Raw genomic sequence first — 27920 nt, 5'->3', positions numbered from 1 at the left:
TGCCCTGGTCTCTGAAGGGGTTCCTCGGAGCGAGGTGCCCTCGGGTTGCTCCCCCGTGAAGACCCGTCCCAGAAAGACAGGTCAGAGCTACAGCTCAGTTCATCTTCAGCAGCTCCATCCATCTTCTCTCGAAGAACCTCCTCATGTTGTGTCCGGCTCGTCCGATCTCGGAGTTGTCCTCGTTAAACTTCTCACAGTTGTCGAAAACCAGGTTGACGTCGATGATGAACGTCTCGAGATTCTGGTACCTAATATGGGAGAAGAAAAGAATGACGTCACTCAAAAGGGCACATTTTTAATAAATGTGCCATAACTGAATGAGTGAATAAAGTTTTCCACAACCTTAATTACATTTAATTATTTAGCAGACAATTTTCTCCAAAGCAACTTCCAGTGAACTCTATGCAGTGTTATCAGCCCGCACACCTTATTCACCGCGGTGACTTACACTGCTAGATACACTACTTACAATAGGTCACTCATCCATACATCAGTGGAACACACACACTCTCTCTGTCACTCAGACGCTATGGGGGAACCTGAACAGAATGTCTGTGGAGTGTGGGAGGAAACCAGAGCACCCAGAGAAAACCCACGCAGACAACATGCAAACTCCATACAGACTTAACCCACATCCTCTCGCACCACCCAGGCGCTGTGAGACAGCAGCGCTAATCGCTGTGCCACCGCGCCGCCCACAATTACTCGACGATACACAATAATCGATTCAGCCGAGCACTTGGACCAACGAAGCGACGTACTGGCTGCTGAAGAGCTTCTCACGGATGGTGGAAAAATCCATGGGCTTCTTGATGACCTTCCTGTAACCAGGCACGGACTTGAGGTCGACGGGGTTCAGGAAGGGCCAGGCGTCGTGGTGGCCTTCCAGCTCAGCCAGAAGGATGCTTTTGGAGACGGGAAGTGATATTAGATCCTTCTGTCAAAATTACATCATGCATGTACTGTAAGCCTATGCTGAGCTGCAGTTCTGGGCTTGTAACTGAAAGGTTGTGAGATTAAGCCTCCGGAGAGGTCCGGCTGCCACGGAAACGTCCACCGGGAGTAAAACTTGCTTTCCGAGAGCCGTACCTGCAGAAAGCCAGGTCCCTGTCATTGTCCTGGGGTGGAGCCACCTTCTTCGTGCAGGGGCTCTCCAGCTTGGGCTGCCCGGGAGGGGGTCTCTCCCCCTCTTTCTTCTTTTTGGGCTCTTTCGTCCCTTTTTTAGGAGTGGAGCTGGTGCTCGCTACGTCGTCCTCGGGGACCTCCCCCACCACGGGCGGTTTCTTGCTCCGCTTCCCCTCGGGAGTCTTCTTCCCTCCGCCTCCTCGGTTGGGGGGCTTCTTGTTCTTGGGGGACTGACCGCTTGCCTGGAGGGAAGCACGAGCCCAAAGTGTTCGTATCCACATCGCACGCGTCACACACGCCAGCCTGTTTTCCGGAAGATTACACCTCTGCGCTCGCAACACGTCCCACGTGGCTCGCGGTTCACGGTTCTAACTCTTTACTCATTCAGCTGAAAAAACAAATGACTAGTATTACTAACGCTGCAAAGCTATTCTGGTTCCTCGTGTTATGAACGTTTGAGTTGCAAATTTTCAAAAATACAAACTTTTTTAGTGGTTATTTTACTGAATATAAACTCTTGTTTATCGGAACTCAGGTATCCGAAAGCCAGTCTGTTTGTTGTATACTGATGTCTTACAGGACATGTTTTTATGTATTATAGCTTTATCTGAGACTTTTACAGAATGTAACCCATGAACAAATCAATGAGAAATTTGTATCACTAAGTAATTATCGGCTGAGGAAATGATAAAGACAGCTGAAATTGGTTAGAAGTGGACAAGTGATGCACACGATTATGGTATAAATGTCAACCGCTGGCACTGATTAGCTGACCGTGGAAATCTTTTTTTTAACTTTAATGTTGTTTCAAATAAAGAAAAATGGTGAAACAAAGTGAGTATTTTTATCTATAACAATTCAGTTTTTATTAAACTATCAAGAAAATAATTTGAGGGGCATCTGCATTATTAAGCTTTTATTGACTGTGACTTAGTGGTAAAAGTGACTTTCGATTTATGAACAAACTGAGTTACGAACAGTCCCAATTGTGTTTGTGACCTGAGGAGCAGGAGAACTTGAACCCAACCAACCGGTGCCGCACCATGAAATCTGCTGTCCATAGCAGGCGCTGTGCTCGAAGCCCGATCTTACCTTGGATATACAGTCCGGGCAGAACCAGTCGCCCTCTGGGATCGCGGTCATCTTGGGTTTGTGGCAATACGTGTGGCAGCCTTTGTCGCAACCGTCACAGAGCAGGAGCAGGTCCTCATTGTCTCCTTTGCGGCAGACCTGGCAGTACTGGAAAGCAGGGTGGCATTCGGAGGGCAGCCGAGAACGCGGTAAAGAAAGGACACCCGCGGCCACACACTCACCACTTTCATGATGGAGCGCTCCCAGGCGATGGACCTCTGCAGGTGCTGGATGCAGAGCGCGAGCTGGGCGGCGCTGCGGACCTCGCTGAGAGCCTTCCGCCACACCTTCAGCCCCGGCGACACGTCTTCCTCATCTCTGTGTGGGGGCGTGGGGTTGGGGTGGGTAGAGGAGACGCAGGGGTCAGGAACCCCAGACGCCCACGGCACCAGAGATCATGAGCCACCCAACCCCACAGTTATGCGCGGTGAGAGCAACAGCGGCGGAAGGGTCGAAGCAGCCCGCATGGGGGGGTGGGGGGGACGCGGAGTCCAGCGTGGTGATCCGACATGCCTCACACACGCTGGGCCAGATCGCAGACGCCGCAGTGGGTCAGGCATCCATGCAGGAGAGACACACTGACACACAACTACACGCCAGAGGAGCGCAGACACACAGGGCGCTTGGATTAAGTAAAGCAAGGGCAGCCCGAATGCAAACGTTCACAGTGCGAGTGTGTGTGTGTGTGTGTGTGTGTGTGTGTGTGTGTGTGTGTGTGTGTGTGTGTGTATACATATCATTTTATTTTCTTTTTTGTACACTAAATTCGGACACTCTGTTTATTAAAAATTCAACAAACGAATGAAATATTAAACTTTGAAATTTCATTTTTAAATTCAATAAAATAAGTCAGTATTGTCACTGATTATCGCTTTATCCGACTTTTTCACAGCGCAAAAATGTAAGGACGTCTGTATTATTAAGCTTTTGTTGACTGTGACTTAGGTGGTAAAACTTAGGCTGGTTTACGAACAAATCGAGTTACGAACGCACTGCCAGAAGAGCTGATGCGTTTCGACCCGCAGCGTGACTCCTCTTGTCCACGGGTTTGTAATTGTTCCCGTTTGCACAATTTCTACCCAGATGCTTTTTATACCGAAATATTATTACACGCCGTAATATTACGTAACGGAGCATTCAGGCGGTTTCCATACGGAAAGGTTTTAACGGGAGGTTCGTTCCTTACGTTTCACAGATATATGTTTGACGTTTTTATTGTAATGCCGAGGCAAATGGAATATTTAATAACGGAGGTTAATAAAAAAACAGTGTGTGAGCGCGGGGGTGGGGGTGGGGGGGGGGGGGTGCAGCGTCAGTGCGGAGAAAGGAAACCGGTAAGGCAACCAAAGAGGTTCCGGTGAGCAGAGGAGCACAGAGAGCACGTAGATGACCGCGGATGACCTACCCGTCACCATCAGCACTGCTGGACGGTGTGGGGGCAGGGACAGTGACCGTACCCACACTGTCCAGCCTGATCTGAACGGTGCAGCCCAGCGGGCTCTCCAGGTACCTTCTCTCTATGTTCTTCTCCAGCTCAGCCAGCCTGGTCACGGCTATGTCGAGGGGGTTGTTGACGCGTCGCACGATGACGCCGTCCCCCCTGCCGTCCCGCGCCGCGCCGCCCTCCGCCTCTCCTGAGGGGGTCGGCCCAGCCGAGGGCCTGTGCTCGTGGTACACTAGATCTTCCCTCTCCGACTGGGGCTCGGGATGGATCCAGCCCTGAAGGAAGGCATCGTGGGTAACGCAGCCTCCGTTCTCACTAACTGGTGCTCTGGTTTCCTCCCACAGTCCAAAGACATCCTGTTTAGGTGGATTGGTGACTCTAATCACCCGCAATATTTACATGGAGGGAGCCGACGCGTAGCTTCTGGTGTACCGAACCCGTTTGCCTGCCAGCTCGCTTTAAAAATGTTGCCTTTTCCCACCCCTAAAAGCACGCTTTTGCTCCCTGCCTCTGCTGAGGCTCCTACCTTGACCTGCAGGCTGGCGGAGGTCACCCTCCTCTCCAGCTCCTCCACCTGCTGCAGGGCGGAGATGTCCACCTCCATGGCCTGCTCCTCGACACACCAGTTCTCCAGTGCTTCCTCCGTCACCTGGTTCTCCTCCAGGTCCGTCACGTCGATGAAGGTGGCTGGGGGGGGGGACACACAAGTCAGTGAGCACTAACAAACTAATACGCCGGGCGATACGGTGGTGCAGCGAGTATCACCGCTCCCTCACAACGTCTGGGTGGTTCGAGAGGACGTGGGTTTGATCCCCACTCAGTTTGTGTGGAGTCTCTATGTGTGAGTTTGCACTGGGTGCTCTGGTTTCCTCCCACAGTCCAAGGACATGCTGCTCTGGCGGACTGGTGATCCTAGTCACCCACAGTGTGTGAGTGAGAGAGTGTATGTGTGTTCCACTGATGTATGGATGAGTGACCCAATGTAAGTAGTGTATCTAGCAGTGTAAGTTACCGCGGTGAATAAGGTGTGTGGCTGATAACACTACATAGAGCTCATCTGAAGTCGCTTTGCAGAAAAAAGAGTCTGCTAAATTAAGTAACATAATACACCAGTAGAGCATAAATATTAATGTCTGCACCACAACATTGTCATTTGCAGTCGGTGCCAGTAACTACACGACGACAACATCCAGCCATCCACAGCAACATTTGTCAAAGTTCTTAGTCCTATCGATTTTTGCGTTGATTACAATTAAAGTTTACTGATTACAAAAATACCACTAGTTCCTCTGGAGTGTCTGTTTCAATGTGGTATAAAATAAAAAATAATAAAAATTATTTATAATAAAAATTTTTGTTATATTGTGTTATCAGTATCCACTTGTCCAGGCTATGACAGTCTATCCCGGAAACATAAGGTATAAGGTAGGGTAAACCCTGGATGGGATGCCAGTCCGTCACAGGGTGATCACACACACTTACATACACACGCACTGCAGGCAATTTAGAGCAAACAGTTCTCCTTGACTGTTACGTCTTTGGACTGTGGGAGGAAACCAGAGCACCTGGAGGAAATTCACATGAACACGGGAGAAAAGGTAAACTCCACACAGACTGAGCTGGATTCGAACCCATATCCGAACCCAGAGCCCAAGAGCTCACAGTGCCACCCACAAGAGCAATAATAATAAAAATAATAATAACAACAATGATGATGAAACAGAAGTGCCTCACCCTCTCGGTTCCTGCTGTAGGCCTGGCTGATGAACTCCATGTACTTCTGCAGCTGCTTCTGCAGGTTCTTCTCCCGCAGCCCCCTGCAGTGCAGAGCATCCACCAGGACCTGCAGCTCCTCCACGTCGGTAACCTTCCACCAGCCCCTCAGCATCCCTGGGTGGTCCACAGACCCCCCCAACACACACACACACACACACACACACACACACACACACACACACACACCTTTCAGCTGCTTTGTATGTTCCTCTGTCCACAGCGACTGTCAGGCCGGTTTACATTTGACCATTAGTGTAGTTATGTGACCAAAGGTGACGGTTCCAGTACTTTAACCACTTTAACGGCACAGGCTGACCCAAATATGAACACAGAGAAACATATTATCACTTTTATAAGACGTATTTTTATCATTTCATTCCTTGGCAGACACTTCTGTCCAACAGCGCATAGACCTTACGGACAGGGTCCTCTCCAGGGTCTTGAACCCGAAGCTTCAAGACTCCAGTTCAGTCTAACATTAATGGTTATCATGATGCTCTCTGGTTGTCCCAGCATGCAATGGGGCGGTCATGAACTGAAGACTCGTGTGGAAATGTCGTCGGGGAGTCTCACCGTCTGGGATGGGCTGGGGGGTGGGGTGGTCCTGCGGCTTGGACACCTCCATGGATGGGGAAGGGGCCGAGTGGAGCTTCTCGCTTGTAGGAGGCGGAGACTCGCTCTTTATGGGGGTGGAGCCAAGGCCCAGGGGAGCTACGAGGGAGCTGGTCACACCCTCAAGGGAGGGCCAGCCTGGCCCCAATGCAGGGGGTAGTGGGCTGCAGGGAAAAGAGAGGCTGGAGCCCATCATTCCAGCAGGCCACCCACAGAAAGGCGGGACAAGGAGGTGCAAACCAGGCTTGACCTGCAGGGGGCGCAAACACGCACAGACACACACTTCAGCACAGACGGGCAGGGACCACTGGACATTTATTAGAGTTTCTACATCATTTCCACACCGAAAGTCTTAAGTTTCCTTATCTTTGTTACATTTCTATTATTAAATGCATTTCGACATTCGCTTAAAATCAAGACACTGATGCACCGAGGAGATCGTACTTGGAAGGCTGAAAATCTCAGGCTGTTAAGACCCGTGGGGTTGTGGGTGCCGGGGGAGGCGGAGCCTGCCGGATGCGCCGGTGATGAGGAAGAGGGGGGCTGCGGAGGGGTTTTTGGTGGGGCGGGGGCCGTCGTGAGGGAGGTGTCGTCGCAGGGCGAGCGGGGCAGCAGACAGAACCAGGTGCCGCTCTTCTCCGTGAGCTTGCGGAAGGGCTGGTCGCCCGGCTGCAGAGCCCACCCGGTGCCAGGGGGCCGCTGCTGCGCCGCTGCCGCCGCCGCCGCCGCCGCCAGCGCCAGCACCACCTCCGTAGGGCTGCTGGGCAACGCCATCTGAGCATCGGAGCGGCTGGATGAGGACGTCGTCACGGTTACCGTTTCCAGGAGACCGTTCTGCTTCTGGGGACCGGGCCCCTCGAGCAGCTTGCCCAGGGTGGGCGAGGAACCCGGCTTCTGGAGGAAGAGGTTGGGAGAGACCTTCTCCTCCTCGGTGAGCACCGACCCTCCTTCTGAGGTCACGTCTCCGGTGGCATCCAGCGCTTTCTCCTCCAGGGGCTCCACGGGCTCCTCTTTGAGCTGATCCTCCCCGAGGCCCTCCAGACGTTCGCTTTCCCTCTCCAGCTCGTCTGAAACTGAGCCAGAGCGCATGAACACCGTCGACCTGCCCACTGGCCGACGCTCGCGCGCGCGCACGCACACCGTCCCGCCTACGTGCGTACGCGGCTCCTCACCTTCTCTGCCGCCCGGTCCCTCCACGAAGACGGCCCCGCATTGCGGAAGGACCCAGTAGCGCCGGCGGTAGCGGTCCTGCCCGAACGCCATGGAGCGTAGGGAGTGCGACGCCTCGAACAGCTTGCGCCGGATCTGGTTCTGTTGCTGCGGGGATCGGGACACACACGCACACACACACACACGGAAGGGTCAGCTGCGTCTTCGACGAACACGGAGCCCTCGCCGAATGGACCCGTCCGTCCTCACTCTCACCTTGGTCAGTTTGTCTATCTGCTTCTCCAGCTCTTCCACGCTGGCCGCCTGGTCCCCATCATCCTGGAACGCAGTTTGTACCGACTTAATACCGAGTACTTATAATTATTATGTTGTTCAAAGTGAGTTAAAATGTTACATTTATCTATCATTTTTCTCCAAAGCAACTTAAATTGTTAATAATTATTTACCTATTTATACAGCTGGGTAATTTAGGGTAAGTACCTTGGCTCAAGGGTACTACAGCTGGAGGGGAGATTCAAACCTGTGACTTTTGGGAGCAAAGGCAGCAGCTCTTACCACTACACTACCAGTTGTTAGGTTTGTACAATATCCTACAGTGATTTACCCATTTATAGTGCAGGGCAGTTTTTACCGCAGTAAACCAGGGTATGCACCTTGATCTCGGGTACTAGAGCAGGAGCTGGATTCAAATCTACAACCTTGCATTTCAAGGTGAGAACCGAAACAACTACGCCACCTGCTAGCCACGTTACAGCGAACAACCCAAGATGGAAAGGCGTCTGTTCCTCTTCGCTCTCGTTCACTTCAGTTCCGAGGCTCCGTACCAAACGATAGAAAAGTACTTTAAGCGTTTTAATTAGTTTACTGTAAACGACACGTCTGTACCCTTAAACAACCCACTGCCAGTGACCATTTATTATTATCTGTTACTTTGTGATGCGACTAAAAGTCCATGTATGTATGCGTTTATTTTATTGAAGTCGGTGTATTTTTTCTCAGGTGGGACCAGCAGGTGGCGCCGTGGTTAGAGCTGCCGCTTCGCGCTTCAAGAACCCAGATTCATATCCCACCTCCTTTTCTAGTACCTTGATCAAGGTATTTACCCTGAACTGATACAGTAAAAATTTCATTCATATTTATTGATTTAGCAGATGCTTTTCTCCAAAGCAACTTCCAATGAACTCTATCTTATCAGCCCACACGCCTTATTAACCGCGGTGACTTACACTGCTAGATACACTACTTACACTGGGTCATTCATCCATACATCAGTGGAACACACTCTCTCTGTCACTCACTCACACACTATGGGAGAACCTGAACAGCATGTCTTTGAACTGTGGGAGGAAACCAGAGCACCCGGAGGAAACCCACGCAGACACGGGGAGAACACGCAAACTCCACACAGACTGAGCGGGGATCGAACCCACGTCCTCTCGGACCACCCGGGCACTGTGAGACAACATGGTAAGTCACCTTGGAGCAAAGCATCAGTTAAATAAATAACTGTGGACTTTTGCAGCCCCATCTGTGTGAAGAGCGCCCCCCGGTGGAGGACCGTGGCTCACAGGTGGTTATGGGTAGCTCGGAACGGCGAAGCGGCAGAGCGTCCCGTCTCACCTCCTCCTCACAGGTTTCCACCTTCTTGCCCTTCTTCCCGTCGTCCTCGTCGGCGTCCTCATCCTCGGCCTGGTCCTCGCTGTCCTCGTCGTCCTCGTCTTCCTCATCCTCGCTGTCACCCCCTTTGCGCTTGCGCTTGCGGCTCGTCGTGGGGGTGCCCAGCGCCTCACCGGCTGCCACCGACTCCTTCTTGCCCGTCTTCTTGGCGTGGATGTTTCTCAGCCTGGGCACACAGGGGTCAAGGGTGCGAGACGCTCAGTCCTCAGGGGAGACTCCACACACACACCCACCTTTGACTCTTTAACCGTCACATTAAATATACTGTGTTACTGGTCCAGAATCCTGTTATTGAAAACAACTGGCAAACATGTAGCACTTTCTCCCAGTACACATTATATGTACATACACAGAAGAAAACATATAGACTCACATTATATGCAATAACAATATATCCGTACATTATATATAGTTATATATATATATATGTTATACATACAAGAAAACAGACTCACTTTATATACAATAACTATATATGTATATAATGTATAGCTATATATAATATGGGGGGGTGCGGTGGGTTTAGCTGGGTTCTGTTCTCTGATGGGTCTGGGGTTCGAGTCCTGCTTGGGATGCCTTGTGATGGACTGGCGTCCTGTCCTAGGTGTGTCCCTTCACCCTCCAGCCTCGTACCCTGTGTTGCCGGGTTAGGCTCCAGTTCATCGCGACTCCGCTCCGACCTTCGCAACTTCAGACTGTGTGTGTGTGTGTGTGTGTGTGTGTATAATGTACATACATACAAGAAAATATAGACTCACACAATAGCTGTATATTGTATATAGTTGTGCATACAGTACTGTTATCTGTTGTGTTTGGGCATTAATGTGTTCAATTTCAATGTAATTTTTTGTTCCTAATCTATTGATTTATTTAATAATTTATTATTACTTTCCACCATTGCTTTGGCAATAGAAGAATACAAGTTGTAATGCCCATAAAGCACACTAAATTGAAACTGATTTTATGTATACATATCATATATATATATATATACACACACACACACACGCACACACACACACACACACTTTCTGTCTGAAACCGCTTGTCCCAAGTGGGGTCGCGGTGAGCCAGAGTCTAACCCGGCAACACAGGCCCAAGGCTGGAGGGGGAGGGGACACACCCAGGGCGGGATGCCAGTCCATCAAAAGGCACACACAGTGGGACTCGAACCCCTGACCCACCAGAGACCAGGACCCGGCCAAACCCGCTGCACCACCGCACCCCCTACCTCTAGTATCGATAAAGAAATATTTATCTAAAAAACATATTCCCCATCCTCCCAAACTCCTGGGGGGTTGGTGGGGGGGGTCATCATCAAGCCCTGTGGATACAAATATGACTAGATGGGATCGGGGTCAAATGTGACTCGGCTGCTCATCAACTACTGTTACTATGAACATTTCTGCTGGAGTGTGGTAAACGAGGGATAAACAATGTAAACTGCAGAGCTGTTATTCATCCAGCTCAGTGACATAAAATATATAGGAATATAATACACGGCAATGCCCTACTATGATACCGTTATTAGTCTTGCCGGGTGATCCAATATATAGAAATACCCTACTATGCACACTGTATATACATATACTGTGTTTACACTCCAGCGGTGTTAGTCACCTGGCTGGGTGTTGCAATATATTATATTTGTACATATAGACTGGGTTGTGAGAGACACTCACTTGCGAAGGTTCCCCTCGATCACCAACTTGTCCCGCCGCAGATTGGTCATCTGGTCGATGTTCTTGTCGATTTCGCTGCAAAGAAGCAGGGGGGCGGCCGTTAAAGGAGGTTTCGGCAAAAACCCCCTTCGGCGCGTCTACTCTGACACCGGGATGCGCGTAAAATGTGCCAGCGTTCCGGAAAGAGCACCGTCACGTTTTAAGAAGCGGAATGACCTCGCTTTTAAGTGGAAACCCACCCTGCTTGCATGCGACGTGGCTTCCCCAGAGGCCTGGACGTCCCTCAGTGGGATGCGATCGAGGATGAATTGGAACACCACGCCCCCCCCCAACCACCCACCCCCCCCGTGCGATCCCGACCACGAGCCCACCTGACCACACTCTTGCTGCAGGCCAGCTCGTTGACCAGGAAGGCGAGCACTGCGGCCTTCTGCGCGGGGCTGTGCGCCTGGAAAGCCTTGGTCCTGAGGCTCTGCGCCAGGGGGGCCAGTTCCGTCTGCCCGCAGTGGGCCTCCAGGTACAGCTGCAGCGCCTCCGACACGTTGTCCCGGTTCATCCTCACGTTGCTCAGCTGGTCGCCGAGGGCGGTGCGGGCCTGCGGACGGAACCCGGGACACGTGGGACAGGTGAGGGTGGGGCTCGGGGAGAGAGTGTCGCAGAGGAGCGTGAGCGGCGGCCCCCGGAACACACACACACACACACTGGCTGAAACCTAACCCGACAAAACAGGGCGCAAGGCTGGTTGCGGAGGGGACGCACCCGGGACGGGACGCCGATCTGTCGCAAGGTACCGCAAGCAGGAGTCGAACCCCAGACCCACCAGAGAGCAGGCACAGGCCAACCCCCCAGAACAGTATGGAGAAACCGCTCTGGTGGTGCACCGCAGTTTTGCCCCCCCTCCATCCCATGGCTGTCGACATCTGTATGCTTTACACGCTTAATGGTACAGGTATGAGTCGCTGTACAACCTATAATTTGTTGTTTTAACGGCGTGAAATCTTCTTCCGCGGGACCTTTTGTGCAGAGTGATCCGGTAAATGTGTTTTGTGTGTCGGTGTATAGCGTGTGTATCAAGCCAGTACCTGGGCTCTCTCTCTGTTGGCAACAAAAATTTTCACGTGTACAGGTGAAAGTGTGTGTATCCATCTACTTCGTTATCAGATGTTTTCCAAGACGAAAACGCTTCCGTTTTACTTCATTCCTCGAGAGTCCGGCATCGGAGCGGCTCCCGGGATTCAAACCCGCAACCTTTGCATTGGAGGCCTGCGCCTTTAATCACAGTGCTAAACGCTGCCTTAAACGTGTGTGTAAAAGTGTGTATTAATCCAGCGAAAGTGTTGTGCATGTGCGTATTGACCCAGTGAGAGGAGTGCGCGTATGAGGTGTATGTGTGTGTATTGATCTACTGAGAGGAGCGTGTGTGTGTGTGTGTGCACGCGCGCGCTGCATTGATCCAGAGAGAGGAGTGTGTGCGTTTGCGTATCTCTGCGGTGCGCCGACGTCTCACCCTGTGTCCGGGCGGCAGCCCCGGGTCGCACGCGGCCGCGGACAGCAGGCGCACCAGCAGGTCCTGCACTCGCCCGGCGCCGTCGCCCACGTTGAGCAGGCCCTCCTGCAGGACGCCCAGGCCGGGCACGTCGCCGCTCGCGTCCAGGCCCAGCACCTTGCCGAAGCTCCGCAGGAACTGCAGCACCATCAGACAGTCGGCGAAGGCGGCGTCGGGCAGCACGAGTCCCGGGACGCGCGACAGCTCCGGTAGGGGCTGGGGTCCGCGTGGGCGGGGAGAGAGAACCGCTCGGGGTTAGTCTGACTCGATGCAACGGTGCAGCTTTCGCCGGAGCCTAAAGCATTCGTCTGTTTCTCTGATCACCTCCATCATCCAACGCTCCACCCTCCTTTTGTGCTGGTGGGTGAAGGGACAATTTCACTGAGGAGCAGGAGGTCCAACCAAATGTGCACTTCAATCTGCCCTATTATTATTATTATTATTATTATTATTATTATACACAGATCCCCCTCTAACCACAACAGAGTGCCCTGGGGGGGGGCAGTCTATTCTTATTTTTCACCAATTCTGTGCACCTGGGAGTTTTTGTTTTCCTCTCCACAGTCACCAGCTGCCTTATCCAAGTAGTAAACTGTTGTCTTAGAAAACACACAATCTGTAGTATTATTATTATTATTATTATTATTATTCCTTCCTCTACTGTACAATGGAACTATATTCAGCCCTGGTGTCACACAGGCTATGAGATTGCTCAATTAAATATTTTTATAATAATAATTATTATTTTTTTTTTTTTAATTATTTTTATTGTTATCATCAGTAATTATAATTTTCTCCAAACTGGTAATGAAAGCTCTTATGACTTCCACTAAAGAGATGTTCCTAAAAAGCCCAATCAAAAGTGTATATTTGAGAAAAAAAAGATGATGCTCCTGAAAAATTTTTTTCTTTTCTCCACAGCAAATTACTATGTGAGGTTGTCACGCTAAGCTACTCACTATGATTTAACCCTTTATACAGCTGGGTAATTTTTACTCAATCAGTTCAGGTTCAGTGCCTTGATCAAGGGTACTACGGTAGGTGGAGGTGGTATTCGAACCCTTGCCTCCACATTGTCGTCTCCACACAATCTATTCCAGCTGTGCCTTGGCCTGGTGAGATTCTCTGGCAATAAAGTCTCCGTAATGAAATTACTCAATAAAATATGATGTATATCCATCTTGGAAAGTAGTCAGTGTGACCGCAATGGTTAGTGCTGACCAGTCCAACCCACATGGTGTGGGTTTCCTGCAGGTGCTCTGGTTTCCTCCCACAGTGCAAACATGTTTTAGGTGAACAGGTGGCTCTAAATTGCCCACAGCGCGAGAGTGTGTGCCTGAACGTGTGCGTCACACTGGTTTGCTGTAAGAACAGGCGACTGACCGTAGGGCTGCAGGACGCCTTGGACAAAGGCGCGAGTTAAATACTGGATCATAATAACATCAATGCGAAATTTCTACATTAACGAGACGTCCGGGTTTGAGGCCGAGAGCTTAGAAACGCCGCAACTGACGGCCGGGTCTCGACCCAACGCTCCTCCCGCGGCCTCCAGCTCCCGCACCTTGTGGTCGGCCAAGCACATGTCCTCGGTGGGCTTGTTCAGCTCCTTAGCCATCTCCAGCTCCAGCCTGCGGAGCTCCAGCTTCCTCTCCTTGTTCAGCCGCTTCTCATCCCGCTTCTCCTGCTTCAGGCGCTCCCTCTCCTGCGGGGGGACGGGGGGGACGGGACGGGAGTCAGCGGTCGGCACGGCGCCAGAACCGGCGGTTAAGGATTACGGCATTAGCAGTCTGGGGATGGCTGCGGCTGAATTACTCGCGGCGCGTTCAAAGAAAAGTGCGAACGCTGCTTTTACACTTATTAACAGTTTGTGTAATTAGGAGGCTGAGCGATGAAACGGCAAAAGAGCATTTGCACCAGCTCATTTACATGTGTGTAATAATATGAATAATGAATTTACAATATAATCAGGCCTTAAATAAAAGATATGTATTACTTATACTTTCTTCTTTAAATGCAGTATATGAAAATATACGCCTTTCATTAATTATTTGTAGAGTTGAATGTATTCATTCAGCTGATGCTTTTACTCCATGGCGACAACTTTCAGCTACTTACAATTATTTACCCATGAGCTGTTTCGACTAAGTACCTTGCTCAAGGGCACTGGTGCTGGAAATGGGACGCGAACCTGCAACCTTCGGGTTCAAAGGCAACAGCTCGAACGGCGACGCTCCCCGCCGTCCCCAAGACTACCTTTTTGCCAAAGGAACAGCTTGCTCTCCTTTTTGCGTTTCGGGTTCGCTTCGAGTGCCTTAACCACCGCGCCCACCCTCCACCCGAGACGCACCTCGGCTTTCTTGCGCGCCTCCATCGCCTTCATGAGCATCATGTGCTGCCTCCGTCGTTCGCGCTCCTGCGGGGGGGAGAGCCGAGCGCAACGTGAGGGCCGAGGAGGAGGGGGATCGCTGGGGGTGGGGGTGCGGGGTGCGGGGGTGGGGCAACACAAAGCACAACAGCTCAACGTGGCATGTGCAGCGGGAACAAAAAGGACGTGAGAGGCGGGTCACGCCGACGCTGGCCGGGGTCCGAGTACGGAGAACCAGAAAGGGGGGGGAAGCAGCAGGTGGGGCGACTGGGTCGGGGGTGGGGGGGGGGGGGGGGGGGGGGGGGGGGGGGGGGCTGGCAGTCGCCGTCAGTGACGATGCTCCTTCGCAATGCGGGAGGCAGAGAGCGACAGCGCCGAGGTCCTGCTGGCTACACGCCGGAGCGCCGATCCGGTGGCACCGACCGCGGCCCTGCTAGAGGGTGGCATGGTTCGCGGCAGCGGTTCCCAAACTCGCGGTCACGAGGGTCACGGGACGGTCTCAAAGAAATATCGCAGCGCGAGAAGTGGATTAATTCACTGGCACAACATGCAGGATTATTGAAATTGTAATTACAGTGATTCGACAGAGCCTCCGCGCACGCTGAAAATAATAGCGTCCGAGTCCGTTCGCATCCAGGGCTCACGCGCGGAGCAGACCGTAATTGTATTTACACGAATCTGATATAATATATGGTGCTCTCATTTACTGAATGCACTGTTTTTGCTCTGTAAGCATCGCTATTTACATTAATGTCGATATACACTCATGACGCAGTGTATCAAAACGACTGATCGCAGACATGATGCACACCGGCGTTTAGGGATGCCACGCCGGGACAAGATTTTATTCAGGTTCGCCACCAAAAAAGTTTGGGAACCACTGCACTGTGGTGTGGGTATTTATTTATTTATTATCTTAATCATTATCTTAATAATTATCTATCCATCTATCTGACACATTTTCCTTAAACTGTGCGTTTCTGCACTGAGCTGCTCGCAATGTTTCACCCATTTATACTGCTGCATGATTTTTACTGCATCAGTTCAGGGTAAATATGTCGACTGAGGGTACTACCCTAGGGACGGTGATTGGAACCCGGGTCCTTCGAGTGTAAAGCAGCCGTTCTAACCACTACGCCACCTGCTGCCCCAATGTTAATTAGCATAAAAACTGTGTAAAATGTGAAGGGCCATCATATATGTCACGTATGATCCAATGAACCAGTGAACCATGAAATATGGTGATATTTACTTGTGTGTGTATATATGTCTATATATACACACACACGATGATAATAGACATCAGGCACAAGTGTGGTTTTGGTGCAAAGGGGTGGGGGATGCAGCCGTAGGGCTAGATGGGGGGTGAATCCTTTAGTGACCCCCAGCATCCACTCGGAGCCGGAGCGCAGACACAGGAAAAAAAAAAAAAAGAAAAGAAAACCAATGGGATGGATGACTGTCACGCCACCTGTCCTATCAGACAGCGAGAATATGCCACAGCCCCTGATCTGATTGGAGGAGGAATTTGGGCGGTTCCCTGGGGGCGGGCCACGTGACTCCAGGGAACGCGGACAGCGGACGTAAAACAGTGCGCTTTGCCGGAAAGCCATGCAGAAGAATGGAGTATGACAGCAGCCAGCGCTACGCTTTATGCGTTGCTATGACAACCAGATCACAACCAATTCACAATGCGGTGTTAAATGTAAAAAAAAAAAAAAAAAAAAAGTCATAACAACAATAATAGTAATAATAATAATAATAATAATAATAATAATAATTATAAAAAACATACCCATACCATATCTAGTCTATGCCTCTCCAACTCCTGGCAGAAAGAGTTGGAAAAGCATTACCAACAGAAATCACACACCGAGAAGAAAGCAAGTTCAACCAGAAAACACCTGACTAATGGCAAAGGTAAGGAAATTAATGAAAGAAAAGCCTGAAGGGTTTCATAAAGGACTAATAGGCAGTAACAAAGAGCTTCCCCATTTCCCAGAAAAGTGCGCTGAAGTGGAGAGCGGCTTCAGCGGGTGGCGTGAGACGCGTCGACTCACACCTACCTGGTGCTTCAGCATGACGGCCTGCTGCCTTCGCATCTCCTTCTCCTTCGGAAAGAGAGAGACGTCACAAAGCCTTAGACTTCGCACAGCCACAAGCACACACCTGCTATGGAATGGAAATTGAAGCCTTGGCATGAAGCTATAAACAGAAAATGATGGAAAAATGTGGAATCTGTTCGTAACAAATACGTGTCAATAAATGCACCGAGCAATAACAGTCATAATAATATAATAGTATTAACGATAACGATTAACTCGTTTATAAAGGGTAGTGCCTCTCAGAGATGCTTCTCACCTCTTCTAGACTTGGAAGGAAGGCCGACATCAGCGCTCGCACGTCACTAAGACACCTGCAATAGTTGGCCACATCCTTACCCACAATCCTTTGCAGCACTAACCTTAGTTCGCTTCTCCGCTTCCAGAATTTTGGCGTTTGCCGCTTCCTCCTTCTTCCGCCGCTTCGCCTGTCGGAGTGAAACAGGGCGTTGGTTCCTGGCACAGAACTAACCAACCCACTGCTCTGTACACTGCTCCCCACACGCACACGCACACAGCACACAGCACAGGACGGACACTCAACGCACAACATATATGATCGCAGAGGATGTGCTGCGGACACTCAGCTGTCGCTCGGCGGGGGCTTCTACACGTGTTTTACGCACAAGCATGCGAACATGTGACTTTCATGCAACACGCACTTCTTATACCAAGTGACCCCGGACTACACACCCTGTTCATCCCAAACCATTTAAAAAAACGCAGGCACCCCTTGAGTCATAAAATTAATCTCTAACTGTAAACGGTGAAATTTCAGACACACACACACCGTCTAAAACTGCTTATCCCAAGGGGGGGGGTGCAACACAGGGCGCAAGGCTGGAGGGGACACACCCAGGACAGGACACCAGTTTGTCACAAGGCACCCCAAGCGGGACTCGAACCCCAGACCCACCGGAGAGCAGGCACAGGCCAAGCCTGCTGCGCCACCGCACCCCCTCTAAAGTCCAGCTACCAAAAGCCTATTTCCCACTATTTTAAATGGGTAAAGTAACAATGCATGCTCTGCCTATCCTACATTTCCACAGCAATTTCCCCAAATATTACTAGAACACTATTAAAAAATACCTACAAAACCACCAACCCATGATTTCAGCACAATGTAAAACACATTTACATTTATTCATTTAGCAGACGCTTTTGTCCAAAGCGACGTGCATCTCAGCAAAAGTACAATTTATGCATTACATTAAGAGAAGGAGACATAGCTGCAGACATGTGAGTCTCAAGCAAACCTAGTCTGTTCCCTACCACTTGCTGCACCGAGGTTCATCGTTCAAGTAGGTGCATAAGTCATAGACAAATCCCGATACCGACACCAATTTTTTTTTCATTAAATATTATAAAATACACAAATGAGCAGTACAATACCAGAGTAATGGCTGAATAAAGGATGTATCTGGGGATGCTTCTGGAGTTACGATGCATGAACAGTTACGCCATAGATGATCTGAAGAGATCTTGGGCAAAGTGAATCTGGAAAAGGTGGGTTTTCAGACCCTTCTTGAAAACAGGCAGAGTTTCAGCAATTCTGAGTGACAGGGGAAGGTCATTCCACCACGACGGACCCAGAACCGAGAACCTCGCTGAGACCACCAAGCGAGCAGAAGTAGATGAGCGAAGGGGCCTGGTTGGGCTGTACCGGTTGATCAAGTCCTGTAAATAGCCGGGAGCAGTTCTACTGATGCATTTGTACACAGTAACCAGAGTTTTGAATTTGATACGGGCAGATATAGGAAGCTAGTGCAGAGGGATGAGTAGAGGAGATACATGGGAGCGCTTCGGCAAATCAAACACAACTCGTGCAGCAGCATTCTGTAGAAGCTGCAGAAGTTTGATGGCAGTAGCAGGAAGGCCACACAGAAGAGAGTTGCAGTAGTCCAGACGGGAAGTCACCGTGGCCTGGACAAGTAGTTGGGCAGAGTCAGTAGTGGGGTTAGGGACGGATCCTACGAATATTATGCAGGATGTATCTGCAGGACCAGGGTGCGGCTTCATTATGTTGAGAGAATGACAGACTTGCGTCAATCGTTACTCCCAGACTCTTAGCCAATGAGGTAGGCGGAATGAGTGAGTTGTCCAGTTTGATCGAGAGGTCATGACAGGAGGACAGGCCAGCTGGGAGGTAAAGAATCTCTGTTTCGGAGAGGTTGAGTTGGAGGTGGTGATCATACATCCATGAAGAGATGAAGAGACATTTGCTTTCGCAGGTGGTCCTCGACTTACGATGCGTTTATGTTCCGCGAAATCCATCGTTAATCGAAAATATCGTAAGTCGAAAATGCATTTAATACACGTGATACACACCTCTGCATGACAGACTAGCAGACTGGGAAATCCGGATCGCTGCCGCTGCCCAGCATTGGGAGAGAGTATCGCTCCGCGTATCACTTGCCCAGGAAAAAATCAAAATTCGTAAGTCGAACCATCGTAAGTCGAGGAGCGTCCGTACATTTGTTTAGTTAGCAGATGTTTTTCTCCAATGCGATGTACATCTGAAAAAACATTACAAAAGAGGAAAACACCTACTACCTTTGGTGTCCTGCCTCCGGACTGTGCTCAGAAAACCTGGAGTTACTGCTCCAGCGTAATTTAGACCCTTCTTTATAATCAGTCTTCAAAAAGCAATAAACCAAACAGCATGTCACGTTTATTGTGAACAACTATCTAAAACTGCACACTGTTGCTAAAATGGACATACATACCCCAAAATCTTTCATATAAACTTTTCCTTCCCCTGCCGTCTCCGCAATCATTCAATTAAAAAAATGCAAAAACTGGATATCAAAAGCCAGGTGCCGTTACTGAATATACTGAAATTTCAAATAAAGAAAATTTGTAAATCGAGGGATGCCCGTACGTTTACCAGTACATTATTATACAGGTGGTCCCCGATTTAGGATGATTTGACTTACAATTTTTTCGACTTTACGATGGTGAGCTGGCGATAGACATTCAGTAGAAACCGTAATTTGAATTTTGAATTTTGATTTTTTTCCCGGGCAAGCGATAATGCGGTGCGATACTCTCTCACGACGCTAGGCAACGGCAGCAATCCGCATCTCCCATTGTGTCACGCAGAAGTGTGTATTCGGTGTATTAAATCCATTTTTAACTTACGATATTTTCGACTTATGATGGATTTCGCGGAAAGTAACCCCATTGTAAATCAAGGACAACTTGTATACCTTACACCTTTCACACCTCACAAAATTAGATTAATGAATATTAAAGAGTACTAACTGCAAAAATTATAACATGATGGGTTGTATATGTGAGTGGCAACTGTATGCAGTTTTCAATACAATATTAAGACCAGAAGTCAGACATGGCTTCTACTGCCTTGAAATTAGCTAACTAAAGCAGAATATCAATATTTGTATTAGACTTAAATTGAGTTTGTTCCAGAGTCCTGGAGAAAGGAGGAATCGGTCCTGATCTTTGTAAGCCTCTTACACAGATCACGCGATTAAGGCTCCTGCTGTGATCCGAGGGGAGGAGTTCATGACTGCGCGACGCTCACTTCGGCATCAACTTCCCGAACAACAAGGGCAGCAGAAAAAAGGAACCCTAACCAGCGAGTCATGAAATAGCAGGAGAATAAATTATGTAAAATTTGAATATGTAATTACGAGAAACTGAGAAATCCAGTTAAGAACAGCACGCCAACCGTGTCAGCTTAGATTTGATTTTGGCTCAAGAAAAACACTTACAGGGCCTCAGTAATGGAATGTGTATGGAAATTAAGTTTTTTTTTTTTTTTAATTTATTTATGGTAAACTGGACTGTAAACATTCTCTCTGTTTCCCTCTCGCTGCCTCTCACACACACACTTGCAGCCTCATCTGAAGTCAAGACAGGTAAACAATACTCAATAAAGGGTTGCTAATAAGTATTTAAAATTAAAGAAAAATATTTCCAGAAAGCAGATGAGCTTTGGCAGACAATCAAGCACTCGTGTCCTAAAACGGAGGTTTTTGGGAATTTTGCAGTCACGTTTCGACTGGCACACACCTCCAGAATTTGCTGTGCTCGGAGTTCTTTCTCCATCCGGATCTGCTGAATTCGCTTGATTTTCTCCTGTGGAAAAAGACCAAGAAGATGCAAAATCTGTCAACAATATGGTTTTTTTTCAAAATACAGAAATCCAAAAAGCTAGAAAAATATCTTGAACCGATAGCAAAAAATGACCAAAAATCATTTTTGGTGAGAAAAGAGTTCTTGTGGAGAACATGACAACAGACACACACACACACTGGCTGAAGCCGCTCGTCCTGAGCCTAACCCGGCAACACGGGGCATAGGGGATACACCCAGAATGGGACGCCAGTCCATCGCAAAGCACCCCAAGTGGGACTCGAACCCCAGACCAACTAGAGAACAAGACCTGGCCAAACCCGCTGAGCCACCACGCCCCCACGACAAACATACACATAGACAATTCAACTTGTAAGCAATAACCAATCATGCCAACTTAATACATTAAACGGGCAAATGGAGTTTTACGTTAAAAAAATACATAAAAACTATGTTTCCAGGACAGACTCTGCACCTCTGAGACCCCGAACCCTGCCAAGGGGATTTTCCGGACCGAATGGTATCATAAGCAAATGGAAATGACCGTACCTGTTGTTTGAGGATCTTGAGCTGCTCCTTCTGTTTGCGTTTCTCCTCAGCGGCCATGATAGCTGACAGTGCGAGAGACAAGGGAGAGACGCATGAGTCGGCGGGTATCCCTGCCTAGTGCGTGCGACACCCTCCCCCCACCCAGCCCTTCACAGCTCGAGCAAGATGGCAGCTGCATACCTTGCTGTTTCTTGGCCTCTTTGGCCGCTTGAGCCAGAGCCTGTTTCTCCAGCTTCCGCATCAGCTTGGCCTGTGCCGCCTGCCGGGCGATCTCTGCGCTCGGAGGATGAGGGGTTTCAGCGTCAGATGGGTTCTGGCGATACGCGTAACTTGGAAAGCAGGTAACAGGGCGGCACCTCTCACCTTGAGCCTCCAGCTTGCGGAGGAGTTTTGCTTCCGCAGAGTTGGGGGGTTCGCCTTCACCCACGTTGGGTGGGCGGCCCTTCTTGCGTCTCGCCTGGGAGTCGCCGCCGGACCTCCTTCGGTCAGAGCTCGGGGGGCGACTAGTTCGCCCGTCCATGGCCAGAATGCGTGGAATGACATCCTGCTCCTTCAGCAAGTTCCACTGCACCCCCTGGAAGAAGAAAAGAAAAACATACTAAGTGTTTCATCTTCAATACAAGGCATCCAGACATTCAAAAGTCCCCACACTGCCACACTGAGATCCACACTGCTGACCTGAGGTCCACACTATCACCACAATGTCCAGATTTCCACCATCAATTCCATACTATCACAGTGAAGGCCATGTTACCACCATGAGGTGTAATCTACCACAATGAGATCTACACAACCAACATGAGATCCACTCAACTACAATGAGTTCCACTCTACCACTGTGAGGTTCAAACTACCACCACAAGGTCCACACTCTCACAATGACGTTCAAAGGTGCCCCAGGAGGCCCACACTGGGGCTACCAGGCTATCCTCCCCAGGTATGAGATTACCTTCATGATATCTGGATACTGATGGAGTTTCTTCCCATCCAGGCTATAGTATGCCATGTCCTCCTGTCGGCAGCCATTGAGGGTTCCAATCCTGGCCTCCTTTGGCCACCTGGGGGGGAAACAGGGAGACCAACATTTGGTAGTCGCTTGCTGGAAAATCATACCTCAGGTGAAAGGGCTGAACAACTACTCCGGGTGCCATCACTGCAGGGCTCCAGAGTGAGTTCATTCACAGGGACGCCATTCAGCTCAGCTCAGGATTTTGTATGTTCTATGTGTGGATCATAAACAAACCTGCACTCAACACCTGGTAGATTGTAAAGGAAAAAGGAAAAGACTACCCATCAACTGACAATCTTCATCTACAGCCACCAAAGTGAGTAACTCCATTGGGAAAGTGGAGAAGATACCTGGAAGATACTGAGTTCTACTAATGCTTCGAGTGGTATGGTGGCACAGCAGGTAGCGCTGGTGCCTCGCAGCTCTTCAGCTGCGGGTTGCAATCCTACTCTTTGGGGGGCTCGCATGTTCTCCCTGTCTTCTTGTGGGTTTTCTTCCAGAGTTCAAAGACACGGGTGGAAGAAGGCTGTGGTAAACCACTTCCTTACCCAACCCGACCAAGGGACTCATGCAAGTGATCGCCACAAGTTGACTTGGGTTCAATGGCACTTTCCCTACACCCCAAAACAGACACTGCAGGTCAAAGAGGTCAGTTGTGGAAAGTGCTAGGACAACCCAGGGGACTACAGGCCTGTTGTCGGTCAGTGATGACACCATTCTGATTGGACCACTTTCACCTGAAAAACCCCCTGTGCCCTTTAGTCCCGCCCCCGAAATTTCAAAACAATTGAAAGGCTACGTCACTCAATTTGATTTATTATATAGCATGGTAACATTTTCTGTATTAAAGCAGGGCAAGTGCCTTGATCAAGGCTACTACAGCTGGTGCGGGGAACCGAAAGGCGACAGCTCTAACCACTCCGCCACCCGCTGGCCATCAGGATCACATTCGACACTTACAAAAACCACAACTTGGGCCTGAGAGACACATGGGCACTCAGGATGTGTCACAGGTTTTAAAGGCAGAGTTCCCTTTGGAATTGAGCCAATGAGGAACAACAGCTGTGCGGAGAGGCCTGGCACCACCCAGAGGAACAACAGAGAACGTACCCGAACTCAAGGGGCATCTGTGGGCCCCTCTCAGCCGTTGGCCTCTTCCTCTTCCCGGCCCCTGGAAGACACCACACACACGTGTAAGGACACGTATTCTGCGCCACCGGGAGGGGCGTGGCTCTGGAGATTAGTTTAGCTCACAAAGGGGGAAACATTTTTCATATCATAACTGTCATATCTATAATAAGGAAGAAAACCATGAGGAAAAATAATAAATGGTCACATCCTCTAAACGTGAACATCCAGCTGCAACATCCAGTTATCAGAGAACAATGAAAGAGGTGCCTCTGTTTTTGGACCTGAAGGACCAGGGTTCAGATCCCACCTCACACTGCGCACTGTAGCATCCTTCATCAAGGTTCTCACCCCAAACTGATACAGTAAAATAACATTTCTATTTAAAAGGTAAATTGTTGTAAGTAGTTTGATGCTGTAAGTCACTTTGAAGAGAAACAACAGCCTTTGGTGCCTTTTGGGTCTGGATCCTAACTTGGGTCACCCAAGTGCGTGGTGCAGAAAACCACCAGGGATGCCGAACAGGGGGGCATTTCACCGGACTGAGAGGCTGGAATCAACGATTTGCTGTTCAGTGATCACGACCATGTTTTTTTCCCCACATTTTACTGGAGCGGCTCAGGTCAAGTACCTTGTTCTAGGGTAAAACAGTGAGGTACCCTCAGGTCACAAGTCAAGTCCTTCTCCACTGTGGTCAAAGTGCAAAAAAATAATAACCATTATTTTGATTAAAACCCTGAGGGTTACAGGGCGATTAAGGACTGGGACCAGAGATCAAATGGTTGTCTATTCAAGTCCTTCAGTAAAACAGAAAGATTAAATTTAAACGCAATACAAAGTGAATTCTAAGCAGCAAAAATAATTACATTTTCAGGAAGGCAGCGATGAGCTAAAGTTTCACTCTATTAATTCAGGGTAAATGGCATCCTCAAGGTTACCACAGTGGGAACAGAGATTTAAACCCAGTATCGGCTCTAACCACCACATCGCCTGGAGGCGAAGAGGTGTCACTCGTCCACCGTTACCTTGCGGTCTGCAAGCAGGGAGGGAGGAGCAGGAGGCCCCCTGGGAAGCAGAGGCCCGAGGGCCGGACCCCACCGCGGGGGGTGCCCTGTCAGCAGTCTTCACCACCTGGAGATCCAGAGGGGAGCAGTCATCGGAGCAGTCCTTCTTCTCCGCGTCCGTGCTGGCGCTCGTCCCGTTCGCGCCCTTGCCGTTGTCGTCGGAGCCGTCCGAGTCGCTCCCGAAGTTCATCTCAGAGTCTGCGTGGGGGTAGGGGGGTAGGGGGTGGGGTCATGGGCATCACAGGGGGGCAGAGCGGTTAAAGACTCCTGCCTCACATAAAGACATTTGCACAATAGTCATGGAACTTGTGAGCGATATGGTAAAACACAGTATCACACATTACTAGGAATGGGCAAGAGATCCAAAAAAAACAGGAAAGAAACAAAGGAGAATTTTCTCATCTCTTTATTTATTACTTTCCCTTTGTTTTTTCTCCTTTTCTCAGGTTACTTACAAGTTCGGAATATTACTCTTAATTTATGGATCTCAGTACTTGTATCTTGGTATGTTTTCTATATATACAGTATTGCTTGGATATATTTTTATACGTACGGTATATTAACACATACAGTATTGTTTGTATATATGTTTTATATGTATATACGCAGTATATTCATAGACACAATAATGGTTGTCATGCCTTTACTGCCTGTATTCCCCCCACTTTGTCCCTCCTTGAATTCCTCTTTATTTGTCTCTATATCTGTTCAAAGAGTTTGTTCAGATACATTTATTCATAAGCATTTATTCTGATTTTATTTACATTTATTTATCTATGTCCCCTCCGTGTGTGTGTGTGTGTGTGTGTGTGTGTGTGTGTGTGTGTGTGTGTGTGTGTGTGTGTGTGTGTGTGTGTGTGTGTGTGTGTGTGTGTGTGTGTGTGTGTGTGTGTGTGTGTGTGTGTGTGTGTGTGAGAGAGAGAGAGAGAGTGACGGGGGGGGCGCAGTGGCGTAGCAGGCTTGACCGGGTCCTGCTCTCCAATGGGCCTGGGTTCGAGTCCCGCTTGGGGTGTCTTGCAACAGATTGGCATCCCGTCCTGGGTGCGTCCCCTCCCCCTCCAGCCTCGCGCCCTGTGTTGCCGGGCTAGGCTTCGGCTTGCCGCGACCCCGCTTGGGACGAGCGGCTTCAGGCAACGTGTGCAAGTGTCTAGCTGACGCTTCTCTTCAAAACGACTTACAACGTTAAGGTACCTGCAATTACCACTGTAAATAATTATTTGCCCACGATAACCAGTTACTCCTATATACAGCTGGGTAATTTTTACTGGGTAATGTACCCATCACGGGTAACGGGTGGGTCGGGCCAATTCAGGAAGTCATCTGCTGGTTGGCTTTAGGCGCCGAGAGCGGAAAGAGCAACTTGACAACCTTTCAGCCCACAGGGCTTCGCTCCAGTGTCTGAGAGCGAGCGGCAGGGGAGGGGGGCAGACCTGACAAGCTGTCGTCAGAATCCTCGTCCTCATCATCCTCCTCGTCGTCGTCCTCCTCTTCCTCCTCTTCCTCGACCGAGTCGTCCGAGTCCTTGCTGCTCGGGATGTCCGACTCGGCCCCCCGGAAGAGCTCCACCAGGGACTTGACCAGATGGCTGCGGCGCCCCCCTCCCCCTGCCGTCGGGCCCCTGGGGCCTCCGCCCTTCCCCTCCGCGCCGGGGGTGCTGGGAGAAGGGGGGACGGCGCCGGCCGGGAGCAGGGGGGCGGCCGGGGGGGCTCTGCCCGCCACGCTGAGGTTCACCGGCCTGTCGAGCGGCTTGGTCACGAGGGCCAGGGGGGCGTCCTGCGCGTCGCTGCGGGCCTCTCCGTTGGCACGGTGACCCCCCGGCGGCGCGTCGGCCGGGAACGCGCCGGCCCGGCCGCCCCGAGGAAAACCTCGGCCCTGGGTGCCGGGGGTCTCGGGGGACAGGCGGGGTGGGGGCCGGTACGCGGACGCCATCTTCTTCTGGGCCCTGTGCAGCTCCTGCTGCTTCCTGAGCAGCGCAGGAAACACCTGCTTGAATTGCTCCTGCAAGGTCAAAGGTCAACCGCAGGGGGAGGGACATTAATAACCACACTTGTGATCAATAATTGATGTGATCATGAATACAAAGGCCAGCTGGCTTCGGGTGCGACTTTACAAGCGAGATTTGGACAATGATGATGATAATAATAATAGAAACATAAGATCGTATATAATAATAAATTATTATATAACTGGTAACAGGTCACGTGGAGTAATAAATTATTATGGTCCCCTCAGTCAACATTTATTATTATTATTCTTATTATTTTTATTATTATTACCACCACCGATTTTTCCAATAGTATCAAGAGTACTTTCCAAAATAATTAATGTCATAATCAGCTATAAAACAGTATAAGACTGCCAGCGTCGGCGTGGTGCCCCTCAGAGTGTTTCTCATGGAGTAGCGGTGATTAATGGCTCGGTTCGACCTACACAAGAAGACGCCGCTCGCCTGTCGAGCTGGACGCTGCGTGCGTGTGCCGTTTCCGAAGAGAAAACACCTACACTCTGCTCCGCGCTGCCTGCCACCGCTTCTCTATAACAGTATCTAATGGTAGCCAGTAATGGCTAGAGAGCGACACACACACACACACACACACACACACACACACACACACACACACACACACACACACACACACACACACACACACACACTGTCTGAAACCGCTTATCCCAAGCAGGGTCGCGGTGAACCAGAGACTAACCTGGCAACACGGCGCGACGCTGGAGGGAGAGGGGATACACCCAGGACGGGACGCCAGTCCATCGCAAGGCAACCCAAACGGGACTCGAACCCCAGACCCACCGGAGAGCAGAACCCAGCCAAGCCCGCTGCGCCACCACACCCCTCCCATAGTTAATTCCTAATTTGTTTTTCATTTTTAAAACAAAAAAAGGCATTTTTTTGAACCCGGCTACGATATCTCATCTTATCTGTTATGTGTGTATACACACACACACACACACACACACACACACACACACACACACACACATAGTGTATGTATGAGCTGTTGTGAGAATATTCATTCAATCTGAGAATACCGATTGTCGGTTGTTGCAAAGCATTCCCTTCTCCTGTGTTTTTCTTCACGACGTCATCAGCGACTAGTCGACGTCGACTCGACTTTCGTCACATAATTGTCGACTTTACAACATTTGAAGTCGTGCAACCCCTAACACGCACGCACGCACGCACACTGACCTGCTTCAACGTGAAGTCAATCTGGGAGAGCGTTTCGTCCAGCAGGCTCCTGCCGCTCGGCTTCGTGCAGTTGGGGGACAGCGTAGGGGGTCCGGGCGAGGGGGCCGAGGGTCTCGAGGCGGTGGGCGGGGCCTCTTCTGCCGGCTGAGCGAGCGCCGCCGGGGGTTTCCTTCTGGCCGCCAGCCCGGTGGCCTGTATGACGCCCCGGTGCGGACCGAACGCCTCCGCCGCGGCTTT

General features: G+C 50.1%; 1 protein-coding gene across 2 annotated transcripts; it reads right to left on the bottom strand.

Moving 5' to 3' along the window:
- Positions 1 to 2: 2 nt before the first annotated feature.
- On the bottom strand, positions 3 to 27884 carry LOC108928914 (bromodomain adjacent to zinc finger domain protein 2B-like). 2 transcript variants are annotated; one of them, XM_029257886.1, is made up of 30 exons: positions 27684 to 27884; positions 25909 to 26476; positions 24440 to 24676; positions 23397 to 23457; positions 22227 to 22335; positions 21641 to 21851; positions 21458 to 21550; positions 21278 to 21339; positions 20666 to 20731; positions 16993 to 17058; positions 16595 to 16639; positions 16330 to 16356; positions 14511 to 14576; positions 13725 to 13865; positions 12125 to 12379; positions 10989 to 11212; positions 10618 to 10692; positions 8879 to 9101; positions 7514 to 7576; positions 7261 to 7405; positions 6533 to 7161; positions 6050 to 6338; positions 5435 to 5590; positions 4227 to 4387; positions 3662 to 3975; positions 2439 to 2574; positions 2218 to 2364; positions 1090 to 1367; positions 762 to 905; positions 3 to 248 (listed from the first exon to the last, which is right to left on the bottom strand). In XM_029257886.1, exons 2-30 carry the CDS (start codon positions 26405 to 26407, stop codon positions 95 to 97), a joined length of 5076 nt encoding a protein of 1691 aa, XP_029113719.1. In that variant the 5' UTR covers positions 26408 to 26476; positions 27684 to 27884; the 3' UTR covers positions 3 to 94. The 2 variants fall into 2 exon arrangements, with proteins under 2 accessions (XP_029113719.1, XP_029113720.1); XM_029257887.1 differs by lacking the exon at positions 16330 to 16356.
- Positions 27885 to 27920: the final 36 nt, after the last annotated feature.

This window comes from Scleropages formosus, chromosome 14, assembly GCF_900964775.1.
Source record: "Scleropages formosus chromosome 14, fSclFor1.1, whole genome shotgun sequence".
NCBI classification, from domain to species: Eukaryota; Metazoa; Chordata; class Actinopteri; order Osteoglossiformes; family Osteoglossidae; genus Scleropages; species Scleropages formosus.
This window is presented reverse-complemented; position numbering and strand designations above follow the sequence as displayed.